A 15,423-nucleotide genomic window follows, 5' to 3' on the forward strand; every position below is an offset into this window, starting at 1 on the left:
CTAGATTGCTCCAGTAAAAACCCAACTGTATAAATGGGTAATGTAAAATAATATGATATCTGTATAATGTGAAATAATGTATAATGTGATATCTTGTAACAATTGTAAGTCGCCCTGGATAAGGGCGTCTGCTAAGAAATAAATAATAATAATAATAATAATGTTGATTCGGAACAAGTAAGCAATTCCTCCTGGTGGTGTTATTGGGCAGATCCAACTTGTAAGACCAAAGTAATCTCTGTGGTTAAATGATTGAAAACTCATTGTGACGGTAAACTGGTGGGTGCGTCTCATTACATTAAGATGGACCTAATAGTGCTTCCAGATGATAAAGATCTAAAGCTTTGATTTTAGTTTTGTGCTCGGTCGACGTAGACTGTAATATATAATTATCTATCAAGTTCGATTTGTGAGTATTGTACAAGATAATTAACCCTTTTTTTGGCAGTAATTTTACAAGGCTGCTGCTGCCACCACACTGTCGTGACTATATGTGCAGGATGATATAAAAAAAACGAAATGTATTTTATTTCTACATTTTGAAAAAAAACCTAAGAAAAATAGCTTGTAAAAATTCATTAAAATGGTAGGAATAGTCATGCGAGTTGTAGCTAAATAGGATTTTAAATATTACTTGTTTTTGTGTTCCTTTAAGTACCCCTTTGCATACTTCTATGCATTCCACCATACAAGCAATCGTACAAAAGAAACAGAGCTAACTATATCCTTATTATCTATTCCAGGAATTGGGAAAGTGAAGCGGAAAACCAGCATGAGAGACACGGCTTCAAACGCAGATGCCGACTTTTACTCGGACAACGGCGAGCGGCTCTATGACCTCAACCTGCCAGCGCTAGTCAAGTTCAGCTACGCAGCCGAGCGGGAGGACGAGCTTTCACTGGTCAAGGGGACGAAGGTCATAGTCATGGAGAAGTGCAGCGATGGTTGGTGGAGGGGCGGCTACAATGGACACGTGGGGTGGTTCCCCTCCAACTACGTGGTGGAGGATTCTGACGGCTCGTCTGGAGACCCTGTGAGCTCACTGACTGAAAAGCTGGCTGCCGTGGTACATAATGCCAACAGCAGCCGTGTGTTGCACGTGGTGCAAGCCCTCTACCCCTTCAGCTCCTCTAATGACGAGGAGCTCAACTTTGAGAAGGGCGAGATCATGGATGTTGTCGAGAAGCCAGAGAATGACCCAGAGTGGTGGAAGTGCAGGAAAAGCGATGGCCAAGTGGGGCTGGTGCCAAAGAACTATGTGAATGTGATTCAGAATTCTCAGAACTCTCCAAATAGCGCCGGGCCCCCCCCACCGGACTGCGATTACATAGTGCCGGCCACCAGCGGGAAGTTTGCAGGCAAGCCATGGTACTATGGGAAAGTAACAAGACATCAGGCGGAAATGGCTTTGAATGAGAGGGGGGAAGAAGGAGATTTCCTCATTCGAGACAGCGAGTCCTCGGTAAGCTGAATGAGTGGGCTGTAACATGATTTAGAGAGAATTGTAGGTCAGTTAAAATGGTTAGGAGGATAATGGTTTCAGCTGGTTGTACCTGTGATACTTTCAGCTACCAGCTGTTTTTGAATGTTTGAGTGAACTGCCAAGGTGTCTGATACGGCTTCTGGCTGGCCTGGTGAACCCATGCCTCACATGATACAGTGGTCAGTGTGTTTAACCAAATAAGTAATACAGTTGCTCCCATAAAGGGTGGAACCACAATGGTTGATTAAAAGTTAACCTGGAAAAACCTGCTCATGTAATATATATCTTGTTTACGAAAAACAGAAGCTGCACATTCACATGTCTAAACGTGAATGCAGTTACATAACACAACCTGGATACATCGTAATTTAAGTGTAAATGGACAATGATATCCTTAAAAAGAATATACATTTCAGAAATGGTTCCAGCCATAGCTGCTTTAGGGGAATACTGTTTAACTTAAATAGATGGGTCGATTGGAGTTCAAAGTAAAATCAGCTAGCTCTGAGACGATAGCAGTGATGGGCTCTGTGAATGTCCATACTAAATGGATGAAGATATAAAGTAAATTAGAAGCAGTGTGGTTAGAGCAATGTGAGCGTAATCAGGGACAGGGGTCTTGAGCTGAGCAGCCACTTCCTGTACTCCCACTCCAGTTTTTCCAGGGTGGTGGTTTGAATTTCAGTCAATGAAGAGAACTGTACTGTGGTGTCGGAGGAAAAGTACATTTAATCTATTGGTGTACTTTTGGGACCCCTGGCATAAACCTTCTGCAATGTGTGCATGACGTATTCCCATTCTCATATTTGTTTAAAAGCGATGAAAGGATAACATTCTCTGAGCACTACCAAACACTGTGTACACATTTGCTTTTGTGTGCTTTTTGAACTGTATATTAAAGATTACATCACCGTTTCTTATGCATTCCATGTCTTTGATCACTGGCTTAATTCTTCTCATACCACCACTATGGTTTAAACTAACCCCAGCATGTTGAAAGAGGCAAGCCATGGAAATGTTATCTTAAAGGCATAAAGAAACTTGTCAAACATTTTAACTCTCCTTTTTTATTTTTAAACAGTGATTGTCTCGCTCCAGTTACACTTGTATTTCTGTGTCCATGGTAACAGTAACTACAGAATTTCGGTATTTGTTGTCTTGAGTTTTTTTTATTAATTTATATTTAATGTTCTTTCTTTCTTTTCTAGCCAAATGACTTCTCAATCTCTTTGAAAGCACAAGGCAAAAATAAGCATTTCAAGGTGCAGCTAAAGGATGGCCTCTATTGCATTGGACAGCGCAAATTCGATTCTATGGAAGAGCTGGTGGAACATTACAAAAAGGCACCCATTTTTACCAGCGAACAGGGAGATAAACTGTACCTCGTTAAGGCCTTGTCTTGATCACCAGAAAAAGAAACTTGGATACTTTATTGCGACCAGCTGGTGGTAAAGAACAAAATTACTGTGGACGCTATGTAACAAAAAGACGGATAATGTTCAATTCATGTTTTTAGGTCATAGGTATGTATGTACATTGACTACAACAGTTATTTAGCTTATACCAATTTTTTTGTTAATATATCTTCCTATTTTAAAACGCTCCTTTTCTAATGTGATTCTTTGGCCCTGAAAAGCCCTTTTATGATAGTCATTTTAAAGCTATAGTATATTTTTGTTAATTTCCACAGATAGAAGACACAATTTCAGTTTTGGTATTTCAACAAATCTACACCTGTAAATGACCAATAATCAATAATAAAGTAGTCTTGAGTGTAATTGCGGCCTGATCCCCCTTGTGCTTAACCTTGACAAGCCTGCCTTTTCTTATTATGCTGTTTTTAGTTTTGCTGACAATTTGTTTATTTTAATTTAAGAAATGATGTGAGAATTGAATTTAATTAGAAGTACAGTACACTAAACCACTTTGCAGTCTGGAACATGCCAAAAAAAGAAAGAACAAACAGTTTTCTCTGTGTTCGCCTCAGTTGTCAACACAAAGATGGCATTGCTAAAATGCGCTGTACAATTGGGTAGTATGTGCTTTTATTTATATACAGGCTGTCATTTAACAGTTTAAGATGCAAGACAGGAAGAAACCAAAAGTATAACTGTACAAACAGACCACCCTAGGACAACTAATTAAATAGTTCAGTGTCTTGTACTGAAAATACAAATGTACAGCTATAAATAAAATTATATTTGTTTAGTTTATTGGTCAGCTGTTTTGCGTGAAGGTGTCTTTCTTAGCTGTGTACACAGATCTGCAATGTTGCAAGTACTAATGAAGAGCATTAAACTGTTGTACCAGTGTTTACTATAATCTAGCATTTGTGGATACAAAAGTAAATCTCAGAACAATTTGTTTTGAGGTGCAACTGTAACAGAGCTCTATTGCATATCTGTTTCTGCATTTAGACTGCAGATGGACTATTTTACATGGGACTGCTTCACAAGAGAACATCTTTTCACAAGGCATAATGACTGCAGAAATGGACGACAATGTTCTGAATCACTAGATGGGTTTAAGAACAACTTCATTTATTGCAACCATATGCTGCTCTGTTTAAGGTTCAAAGAACTGAACATTTTAGTTGAGCTAAACTGTATATTCAGTAAAGTGGGCTTCTTCCCAGTTTGAATTGGCAGCAAGCATGCATCACAGAAATAGTAGCAAGTGCATCAAGTATCTCTTTTGAGAAGATTGATTAGAGATGTTAAGCTTGTGTAGTGGTAGTACTGCTGTAGTATTTATCCTTTTACTGCATATATACTTTAAAATATTATAATCTAATTGTTCTAATCTAAATTATCTTTAACTTTCCAAGATAAATGCAACCACTCCTCCCCTCCTGAAGTTTCGCTGGAATCAATTTTTCCCAAGGTGACATTGTTAGCTGAGATAAAAGTATCATAGCCAAGGTCACCTAGGAGATTTATAAAAGCTGGACTTTTTGTTTTTAAAATATATTTTGGGTGATGGGAAATAAAGCCAAGCAATGATATAGAAACCACTAGCGTATTATACAGCAAGAAGACAAAACAACTTGTTCCTTAAGACTATACACCAAAGCAAATTATTGATCTCTTCTTAGCATTTAATTCACTTCTGTTTTGGTAATACATAGCCCCCATGTTTGCATACTGATATCTGTTAACTTGACAAGGCTTTCTGGGTACCTAGCAAAAAAGCTGTACTGATCCTCAGTTATGAGGAAGGATTTGTATGCAGTCACAGGAGATTAGTGTATAACCAGTCCTCAAGATCTTTTATAATATTTGTATCATGTGCACATTAACTGTCTTAGCTGGAAAACCTTAATTATATAAATATTTAATCAACCTATTTTGTTTTTTAATGCAAATGTGTGGGTGAATAAATTTGAAAGTTGTTTTTCGATTTTAATTGCTTTGATAGGCTGTGAACTTTGTGGTTGAGACGTTATGATTTCCAGCTCCTTTGTCTAGTTTTACACATTTTGTTTCTGTCAGGAAGTTGTCAGTAAGTTGTACTTTACATGGGGACCAGGGTTTATGTCCTGGCATATTATGGGTATGTGAAGGTAGATGAGGATGGAAACTCTGAACAAGAAATGGTACAGTCCCTGGAACTGAGTGAGAGAGTTGTATTGCAACTAGGATTCCTTTTAAATGTCTTAACAGTAGCTGCTGGAGTTTGTCACTTCTAAAATGAATAAATAAATAAATTAAATGATGAATAAATTTAAAGGGGCTTATGTTTGCTTGTATGTCTTTTCCCTTTTCTGGATTATACTAAAATTGAACCAAGAAAGAATTGGTGTCTGCTCTCAGTGGCCAAATAATGTGAGAATGCCTAGGCTGTTTTAAACATGTGCCTTAGCTGTGAGAAACCAAAGCTTGCAGTGGTGCCATACACCATCTACATGTTCCTTATTTATTTTGCAGCCTGATTTATTTAATATCGTAATACACATGTTTTGAATGATTTGATGTTTCTGCTTAAATCAGTATTTGCCTTGCTTGCTGTTCCAGCAAAAAAAACCTGAAAAGACTCCTCAAAGGTTATTATGAGGAATCGAGGTGCAGAAGCATATCTATCCTGGCAGGCGTCAGTGCACAATGCTTTACCTATGGGATTCAGTGCACAGCCCAACCCTAATCTTCATTCCCATCTCTTCAGCATTTCAACCTTGAGGAGTGTTTTCAGAAGCTATTGCAGATAATGATAAAAGAAGAAATAGAGAATCCCAGAGAACACTCTTAATAGAATATTGAGATATTAGAATATGTAGCTGTTCTAAATCCCTGGTGCTGCCAGTGTTTGCAATGTTTCTGCTGAACGCCTTATTTAAGAGCATGCACCGTGTTGTGGGTGTGTATGCTGGTCATGGCATTTGCTTTGCTGGGGCTTTTTACATTTTTTTATTTTGTATTATTACTATTTTATTGTGTCTTTGATGCATTTAAATAGTTAAGTGCATGTGTTTTTAATACCTATTGCAGTATAACTATTGTGATTTGATAATCCTTGTTTTAAAGGTTATTTCTTTATTTTATCTTAGTCTAGGTGACATCGATGCTTGATTTACCTTTTAAAGGTTAGCTGTTGTGTATAGGATCAAGTGACTTTGTTTAGATTTATTTTCTGATGTGTATTTCCTTAGACAATTCTGTTATTTACTGTCACAGTTGTGATTGCTGTATAAACAGGGGATTGCTAATTATATTTGTCTTTAATAATAATATCCCTGATGTAGAGAGTGGTTTTATTACAGAAATGGTGTGCCACACATCTCCAATTATTCCAGGTAAAGAATTTGTCACCTCAGAAGCTCACGTTTACATTTTAATGGATTAACCAGAAGTCAGCCAGCTTCTATACTGCAGGAAGAGTAATCTACTGTACATGTTCAACAGCATATTAACTTTAGGAGAACATTCTTGTCTTTTTTTCAAATATCTTTGCCAAATTCAGAACGATCTTGGACAACTAAAAGGATTATGAAGTGTAATATCTTAACATTGCAAATGTCATTAAAATGTAGAATATTCATCTTGTGCAATGGAGTGATGTGGCCTATACTGTGAAATTAATGTATTGTATTTTTGCTGTTAAAGGAGGGGAATAAACTTCACTTGTGATTTTTTTTTTTTTTTACGACAAAGTTTCTTAGACATATAAAGAACATAATAAAGTCATTAACTCTGTTTTGTTTCTTGGTGTGTTTTTTCTATAGCATTCATATATATATATATATATGTGTGTGTGTGTGTGTGTGTGTAGAAATCTTCCTCAAAATAGATAATTGCACCCATAAATTGCATGCAGGAAGTTTATTTTATTTATTTCTTAAAACCTTTCAAATAAAGCATTGCTTGGGGCACTCCAGAATCTTTCGTAGATTAAGTCATGTGACAAATGGTTTATAAAAGGCTCAGTATGCTGGCTCCCTGTCGAATGGTGATCTTGTCAGATATCTGTAACTTCTTACCCCTAAGTGAACACCTTAACCTGTTTATATTGTTATTGCTTGCTTAAAGTGTAATGGGCTAACGACTAGTTAAACTATTCAGTCAAATAGGTAGAATGGAAAAACTAAAATTAAGGCACTGTATTTACGCTAGATGAGGAGCTGTATCTCTGTTTAGCTATGATTTTAAGGCTAATCTCCAGCCTTCACAGTTTTATAAAAAACAACAGTTGTAAATCTAGAAATCTGAATTATAAAGTGGTCAGTAATTCCTGATAAACTACCAGAGATCAGAATGTACACACATGAGGTGTGTGTGTGTATTTTGTATTGTACAGTATATTGTATAGTGGAGGGGGTCTGAAGAGACCTTCTTTTTCATTATTTACAAAGCATTTTCCAAGCATCAATTAAAATGTATCATAAATATAAAAACAAACCGTAATAAAATGCACATTCTTTATTGTTGTTGACATATAATTGCAGTAACACCCCCTCTGTTGGAATACTGAACTACCAATAGTGTACTGCAAAAACCCAGTCATGTAAATCTGTATAATATTCAAACAGTTTTCATGTTCTAGCATAAATTCAATGTTCCATATAAAGCAGGTTAAGCATTTACTCAAAGGGAGTTTGCAGGCACTATATACTGTACACACAGTTTTCAACTATGAGGGGAATGTGTTCTTTAATATTCATGAGCCATGAAGAGGTAACTACACAACACCGTGGAAAGCATACGGGTATCTTGGCACACAACTCTGGCAGATGTCGGTATCCAGGGTATGCCTGCAGATTTGTTTCAGGGGACAGGATTATAAATCACCACCCATCTGCTTCTATACCCTACCCATGACCATCCAATTCCATTCAGAATTGGATTACTAATCCAGATCTCTTGCTAATCAGACATCCATATTGATTTGCATGTGGATTCCTCCATGCATAAAACAAACTTAATATTTGCCTCAAATAAATGCTTAGTAATGTACAGTGACCTCTGGTGGCCAATTCAGGCATAGTGTTCTATGTTATATACCGTATGTCATACTCGATTGTAAAATTTAATTTCAGCATGTTATTTATTTATTTATTTATTTATTTAATTCTGATATGCAGGTAGTACAACGACTGCAACATAGGTGGTTATATATGTGTAAGGCTTGATTTGAGCCCACACAAAATGGTGAGATTTTTTTTTTTTTGCAGAATTGTATGACCCTGAGCATAACATATATACAAGTGTCTTCTTAAAACAGACACGTGGTACGGTTCAGTCGTTGAATGATGTTACACACGTATTGCCACAATTGTTTTTGATAAGAATTCTCTGTTGAAACTCAATATCTGTAATGAATTACTAAAATGTGACGTTCTTTAAATTAAAAATAAACCTACACTAAAATAAAAAAAGCCTGAGCATTGTTCTTTTGTGGAATGTAAACAAATATACATGTATTTTGGACCATGCTTTTGGATGCATGTTGACAGCATGAAAGATAATGAATAGGTTTACATTCCTTAAGGAGTATATTTAGTTCAATGTGATTGTTGTTACAGCTGGGGTTGCAAGTATGTAACAGTGTTGTATAGACTTCCAAATCAAAGACTGGAACAGCCTCTAATTCCCAGAAGCTCAAAAGTAGACTGCTTTCAAGTTGCAGGATATGACAACTACATGGGCAGATAAATAGGTGTTTAATGTTAGGCAGCTGTGTATTTCAGTGATTTGAATGGGACGTCATCACTGGAGGGAGCGCTCATTCCCTTTGAAAGGACATCTGTTGCCTCTGAAATCAGCAACAGATTTTATTTCTATTACAGGTGGGTTCTTGTTCAGGGTGGCCTGGGGCTCCAAGTCCTTATTTCACTCTTCTAAATGCAATATTGTTGTCTTTTGGTGTTTAGATCTCCGCTGTAGGGTTTGTACAGACGTGGTACAGAAGAGCCATTTTTAACCACTTCTATGATAGCAGTACAGGACATTATAGAGGGAGTCACAAAGCATGCCGATGTGTTATGAGCTCCAGGTTTGTTTCAGACAGGAGGAAAACACAATTGTATGTTGCAAAACAAGAAGTAAACAGCAAAGAATAATAATGCTATGGAATAAAAAGCTTTGTGAATCTTTTATTCTGGCTGTTTTACCATTGTAGTTAAATTTTATACTACAAATGCGTCTGGTGTATTTATATGTGAAAGTTCAGTAGCAGTACCCATTACAGTTTCTGCTGGTGTAGACATTATCAGCCCAGAAGCACATGCAACAGGTGTCGTCATTTCTTTTACTGTCTTAACTCAGTGAACTGTATAAAACCATTTTATTTTGTATTTTTTCAGTAATTGCACTTACAGCATATCATCAGATCAATCCAAATGCAGGCTTAATGTTCCATTTTAGCATCAGAAATCCGGAACAGTAAATATTGTAATAAGAACATAGGATTTTCCCTTGTAGGTCTTTTGTTTTGTTTGATAGTGCCCTATTAATAACAGTATTATGAACAGAAGCAATAATAATTAAAAAACAGAGAATTGCCAGAAATGACAGACCCTTTCATGCCATAGTGGTAATTTGGGGAAATCCTGATGTGGTGGATTATTTTTCCTATTTTCCTTTAAAAAGTACTATCCTTTTGGTGTATGATGTATTGTCAGACCACAGAGCTCTGTCATGAAGTCCATCCAGAGCCAATAGTTAGCTGCCCAAAGATCCCACTAGATCTACTCTAACCTAAAAACTACAAGAACAACTATAATATTATTGGAGGCCACAGGTGGATAGTTGTTCATATTATACCTTTTTCCCCAAACATTTAAAATAAAATATTTTTCAGTGCTGTTTCTTATTAATAAAGTCTAAATTACTAAAGCTAAAATTGAAATGTACTGTTTCAATGACAAGCTTTCCAATAAGTTCAAACTACAGCTCAGGTCTGCTTTAGGTCACCTGACCACAGTATTCCAATAATGCCCTGTGGCAGGCTGGCTAGGCGGTGACGGCAGACGGAAGCAGGGACGGGAAAAATACTGACACCAGGCAAGTACTGCAGTTAAAGGTGGCACCGTTTTATTTAAATACAAAAATAAATCAAAGGTTTAAACAAAACGAAACACTTGCTCACAGAGCCAAAAATAAAACAGGAAAACAAAAACAAGTCACAAACACAAAGTATAAATAAACCGTACAGGTCAGGCTGGGCTGTAGCCTTCACTGTTCCTGTATCTTTTTTTTAGTTTTGTTTTTCTCTCCTCACTCTCTCCACTCTCGCTCCTCATACACCCACCCCGAGGACAGAGAGCTGCAGGCTTTTATGTAGATGACCATCTCCTGATTTAGCAACAAATTAATCACTTAATTAATTCGGGAGATGGCCACCTTCTGCACAAGGTTTTTATAATAGTGGATGGGGCTTCCCATACACACTACCAAACAGTATGAAACAAACAACCGGCTACGCCGTCACTAAACAAAACAATAACAAAACATACGGCGCTCGCCGTCATTTACACACAATAACTAAATCATAAACAAATACAAAGTAACACGGGTGGAGGGGGAGACCCCGTTCTAAAAATAAATAAATAAATAAATAATACGTAGAGGGCTGCTCGCCCTGTTACATGCCCTTAAAAGAGTTTTGGTTTGTCACAAAAAAATGTGCAAATTTGGCATGAAACTTGGTCACCCTTGGCTCTGTGAACTTACTTAGTACTAAGCTACACTACACTTTATTGATACAAAACTTTTGGTCATAGCTGTACAACAAAACTTACACAGCCAAAACTTATAATGAGTGTTCAAATCGTTCTGTTTTATGCTAAACCACAAAGCACATTTTTTGTCTTGAGGCCAATTACCTGCGATTCTGGATTAAGCATTTAGGAAATGTGTAACTTAAGTTATGTAGTACAGCTATGGCCAAAAGCTTTGCATCACCCTATAGAATTAACTAATTTTGCTTCATAAAGTTGAATGAAACCATCTGAATAATGTTACTTTAACATACTGAATTACATGCCGCTTTGTCGTTTTCCATATACTTAATGAAAAACTGGCAAAATTTGAAAAATGTGACATTTCAAGTCTTTGTCATTATAAATCACCAGCCTAAGTAAGACCATATTAATGTTGTTTTGTTTTGTCAAGTAGGTCCAGCATGTCATGTAACCATAGCATCGGGTTCTTCAGATGAAGAAATAAAAGAAAGCTTTGTTCAGACCTATTTTCTTCCATCTGTAATTCAGCATGAGGTTTGTCAGAAACATTATTTCTGAGATTATTTGAGGTTAGCGTGTACGATATTTAAGCAGGCAGTTTTTGTTATTTAAATTTCAAGTATTATTCTGTATAACTTTTTTACCTAGATAAGGAGCTGCATAGAGATCTGCCTTTTCCTAACCTCAAAAATAATCTCAGAAATAATGTTTCTGACAAGCTTCGTGCTTACTTACAGATGGCAGAACATAGGTCTGAACTACAGCATACACTAAAAAAACAGAGCTTTTTTTTATTTCTGAAGGACACGATGTGTGCTTCTGCAATAAAGAATGAACTCCATTGACAATTAGTTTCAATTAACATGTTTTAATTCTTTGAAAGTGATTATGGAAAAGGCTGAGTTGTAATAATAATAATAATGCATTTTTAAGTGGTGACCCCACCAATAGCATTTCACAAAAGGCAACAATTATTTATCACCATCTATGCAGATCACCTGAGCGGATTATAAATAATCATTTCCACACATCACATTGTTAGAAGAGTTTGAGTCATACAGTAGTACCGGCTGCTTTAACAGGATAGGTACCTCAGGCAGTCTGAAAAGGCCTCCACACCATACGTGGACACACAGTATGGGGAGCGAGACGAGTTTCTCATTCTTCCAAACATGCTGCCGATGTTTACCACCCTGCCTGGAAACAAGGAACAACTGTTGAGTCTTAATAAAAACCTGGTCCTTACAGAGAGAAAGACAGAGAGGGCACAAAACATGTACTAACAGAGAATGCTGTTAAAAGTGAAGTGGTCGATCACCAAGAAAACTTTTTCTTGTCTTTATAGCACTTTATAGCACTTTAGTCCAACACCGAAAGACCTGGAGAGATCATGAACAATACCAAACTTGATTTCATTCATAATAAAGCTTTGTGAATAGGACTAGCTCTTGCAAGAACATGATCACACATAGTACAAGTAGAAACAGCTACCAGCTCTCCTGCTCCCACCAGACTCCTTTACATGATGTTATTCCTCCTCCACTCTGTTATCTGTTGTGTCAACACGTAAATGCTTTATTGAGGAAACAATTATCAAAAGGTTGGTTGATGTCTCCCATCCAACAGAAGCAACTGTCAGAAATTAAACAGCAGATGGCAGCAATGAGTTATTAAAAGTAGAAGCGTCATTAAAACTCATACTAAAGTAAATAAATATTGGTTGGAAGTTCTAAAAATTTCACAAAATTATTAGTTTCCCTTGTATTCATATTTTTACTCACATTACTATTGTCGGGACACAGGAAATATGTAGAACTAATAATTTTTATGTTTCTACATTTTTTAAAAGTTTTGCATAAAACACCACTGGCTGGTTTCCATTGTCTGTGTTTCTGCTGGTTGGTGTATTTGACTAGGGTCATTTTCAACTATAAATTAACAAATGTACACATGATGGAAAAAAATTGCAATACATACCATGAGCTCCTAAAAATTGTTTTTTAAAACTTTCCATTTCTTGTTTCTGTTGTTTGTACATTAAGTAACGTACCTCGAATTGAAATATAGAGCCAGAAAGCATGGTGAATTCTGCCTGCTCATGGAAGGTGGCGTGTTCAGAAACGTGCGCTCCCTTACCTGTCTCAGTTTCCTGTAAGTGTTTCCTCACACACGACCTCAGCCTCCTCACTGCACACGTTCAGCTGCACAACCTTCATCCTGTCCGATTTCGTGCTTTCCAGCTCACACGCCCCAGTCCTTCTCCTGCTATAGAAACAAAAAACATCAGCCTGGCTAACTACACTTCGCTTTAGAAGGGGGAAAACTAGCAATGAGACAAGTTCTGTTTTTTTTTGTTTCTGTACACTCCCCCCCTCCCCCTTCTGGTGCTCCAGTTGCACTTTCCAAGGTGAAGTGTTGTGCATGTCACAAACCACTCACTGAATTGGGAACTAATGGATAAGCATGAAGACTGAAACCTCCTTTATTTCATGGAGCAGTTATAATGGTTAATCATTAGCATATATGTCTGCTATTCCAATAAACATATTCTTGTACATTATGTGCAGATATTTGATTTGCTGGCTTCGGAAATGCAGAATGTTGTAGCGCTATGGTGACATTTTAATCCCAGCCTCTCCTTTACTTTTATCCATGTATCTGTTTGATTTACAGTAAATTAAAACCAAACAGACACTTCCGTACTGTAAGCGCAGTTCTGTGTATTAACACTGGAGGCTTGATGAAGGTTATATTAATTCAGTTGCAGATAATGAACTTTCTGTTTTAAATGAGTTGCGTTTCCAAAGGATGAACCCTTTTTACATATATATATATATATATATATATATATATATATATATATATATATATATATATATATATATATATATATATATATCATAACAAAGACTAGTTAAGTGGCTTAACAGAACAATGCTATACCTGCTTGCCAGCTTACCTTCTGAAGGCATCCTGCAAACACTGTGAACCCCAGTGCATGGAAGTGCACTGCCAAAGCAAACCCAAATCCGTTATCACAGCCTGTAATATACACAAAATAAAGGAAAATACAACAACCAAGTATTAACAATGTGCTCTTAGTTAAGAAATGATTGTTGTGCAATAAACTTGGTGCCTTTCCAACAATTACATGGGAAATAAAGCGCCAAATTTTGTTCCCACGGATTTGACAGTGGAAAAAGGCATGGGCCACAATTCAAAGCCAAGGAATGCACTGGAAACACACTGGCCGCTGACTGCCTTGATGTACAACCAGTATCACTATAACATGACTCCTACATAAAAGCTTACTGTCCCCCAGTTACTACATTTTACAGCTGTTTATTTGTTTTTTACTTGACATCACTACATTATCAGTATTATCTTTGTTAAGTTTATAGATTGCCAAGACAGAATTCCTGTATTTACCTTTGCTAAAATGAATAATGGTGCTTAATTACCATGTGCATCATACAATTGCATAATTATAATAAGAATTAATAAAATGCTTATGTATTATTATTATTATGTATTTATTTTTTGCATCCACTTAGTCGCTATTTATTTTCTGTTCGTCAATATTCATTCGTAATAGTATGCAAATACTATAATAGTAGTCCAACGGAAAGCCTACTATACCGGTATATATTAATTATTTATTATTTTTTCATTTAAAAAATATACAATTTTAATAACGGTTTGGTTAAACTAATGTTAGGCTACATGTATTACAAAAGTAAGTATCAGGACCCCGCTGAGCTTACTAACAATGTGCCTGCTCCAACTCAACATTGTATATATACCAACAATCATCAATCCATATATAGCGAACATCAATCCATATATCAAACATTAATCCATATATAAGACATATATATACATATATAAAATCTCCAATATCAATCCCTACATATTGATTTATATACATCAAACATTGATGTATATGTATCAAATATCAATCCATATATATTGATGTATATAAATGGTATTGTAAAGATGATGCCGTCTCTACAAGTTTTAAGACAGCAAGTTCAATTATGTTGTAGGGATTTATGTTTATTGCTGTTAACATGCAGTCAGAATTATTATTATTAATAATAATAATAATAATAATAATAATAATAATAATAAAAAGATTTGCAAGCACCGTCTTCTCATCAAAATCAGTGGACGTGTATTACATGTCTTAAAACACACTCGATTGGCTATGCTAGTTAGCTCTTTGCTTCTCTTAACCAATAGGATTTCCCTGCCGTCCAAACTGATATACGCAAAGCAGGTGATTGACACCTCTGTGGCTATGCAGTATTAATATCCAGGAAAATATATACCGGTATTCTCAGGGTCCAAAGCGTGCGCAGCAACATACAGACACGTCGCCGGTCACAGCAAAAGTATAGGTCCTACATCAGCCCCTTATATGAGAAGTGGGTAAACGCTATATCACCCAAATTAGAAGTAGGTAAACACCGTTTACCTGCGTATATCCTCGACTACACCACTGGGTTACAGTATATTGAAAAACAACACCTGCAGTTGAACTTTGTGAAATGCAGGCAGTTAGGTAGGCGGTGGAACCGACGCTGATTATTTTTTAACTGTTTTATTAAAATAGGCCCGCATACACACACGTGTGGTAATCTCGTTTATAAGCGCACTAAAGTAAACCTACGCGTTTATTTGCGAGATTACGGTACACAGCACGTCTTTATAATTCCCGCCCTGTGAATTTGATTGGAGGAACGTAACCTTTATGCGGCTTTGA

At 36.5% G+C, this 15,423-nt stretch overlaps 1 protein-coding gene and 1 long non-coding RNA gene across 6 annotated transcripts in view; one reads left to right on the top strand and one right to left on the bottom strand.

Annotated features, from left to right (window-relative positions):
* The window catches only part of LOC117417303 (cytoplasmic protein NCK1-like), a 63,527-nt gene extending 56,855 nt beyond the window's left edge, over positions 1–6,672 (top strand). For all 3 annotated transcript variants that reach the window (XM_034029351.3, XM_034029352.2, XM_034029353.2), the window contains 2 exons: positions 744–1,462; positions 2,692–6,672. In XM_034029351.3, the coding sequence (XP_033885242.1) occupies positions 744–1,462; positions 2,692–2,886 (914 nt within the window). In that variant the 3' untranslated portion in view covers positions 2,887–6,672. The remainder of the gene's footprint in view (positions 1–743; positions 1,463–2,691) is intronic.
* Positions 6,673–9,986: 3,314 nt separating this feature from the next.
* Positions 9,987–15,155, bottom strand: LOC131740052 (uncharacterized). 3 transcript variants are annotated; one of them, XR_009330675.1, is made up of 4 exons: positions 14,990–15,155; positions 13,618–13,700; positions 12,795–12,923; positions 9,987–11,855 (listed from the first exon to the last, which is right to left on the bottom strand). It is a non-coding gene; the product is annotated as an uncharacterized LOC131740052 (long non-coding RNA). The 3 variants fall into 3 exon arrangements; XR_009330674.1 differs by lacking the exon at positions 14,990–15,155 and adding an exon at positions 14,088–14,411; XR_009330673.1 differs by lacking the exon at positions 14,990–15,155 and having other exon boundaries at positions 13,618–14,074.
* Between the last annotated feature and the right edge of the window lie 268 nt (positions 15,156–15,423).

Source organism: Acipenser ruthenus, chromosome 12 (assembly GCF_902713425.1).
Source record: "Acipenser ruthenus chromosome 12, fAciRut3.2 maternal haplotype, whole genome shotgun sequence".
Classification (NCBI taxonomy): Eukaryota; Metazoa; Chordata; class Actinopteri; order Acipenseriformes; family Acipenseridae; genus Acipenser; species Acipenser ruthenus.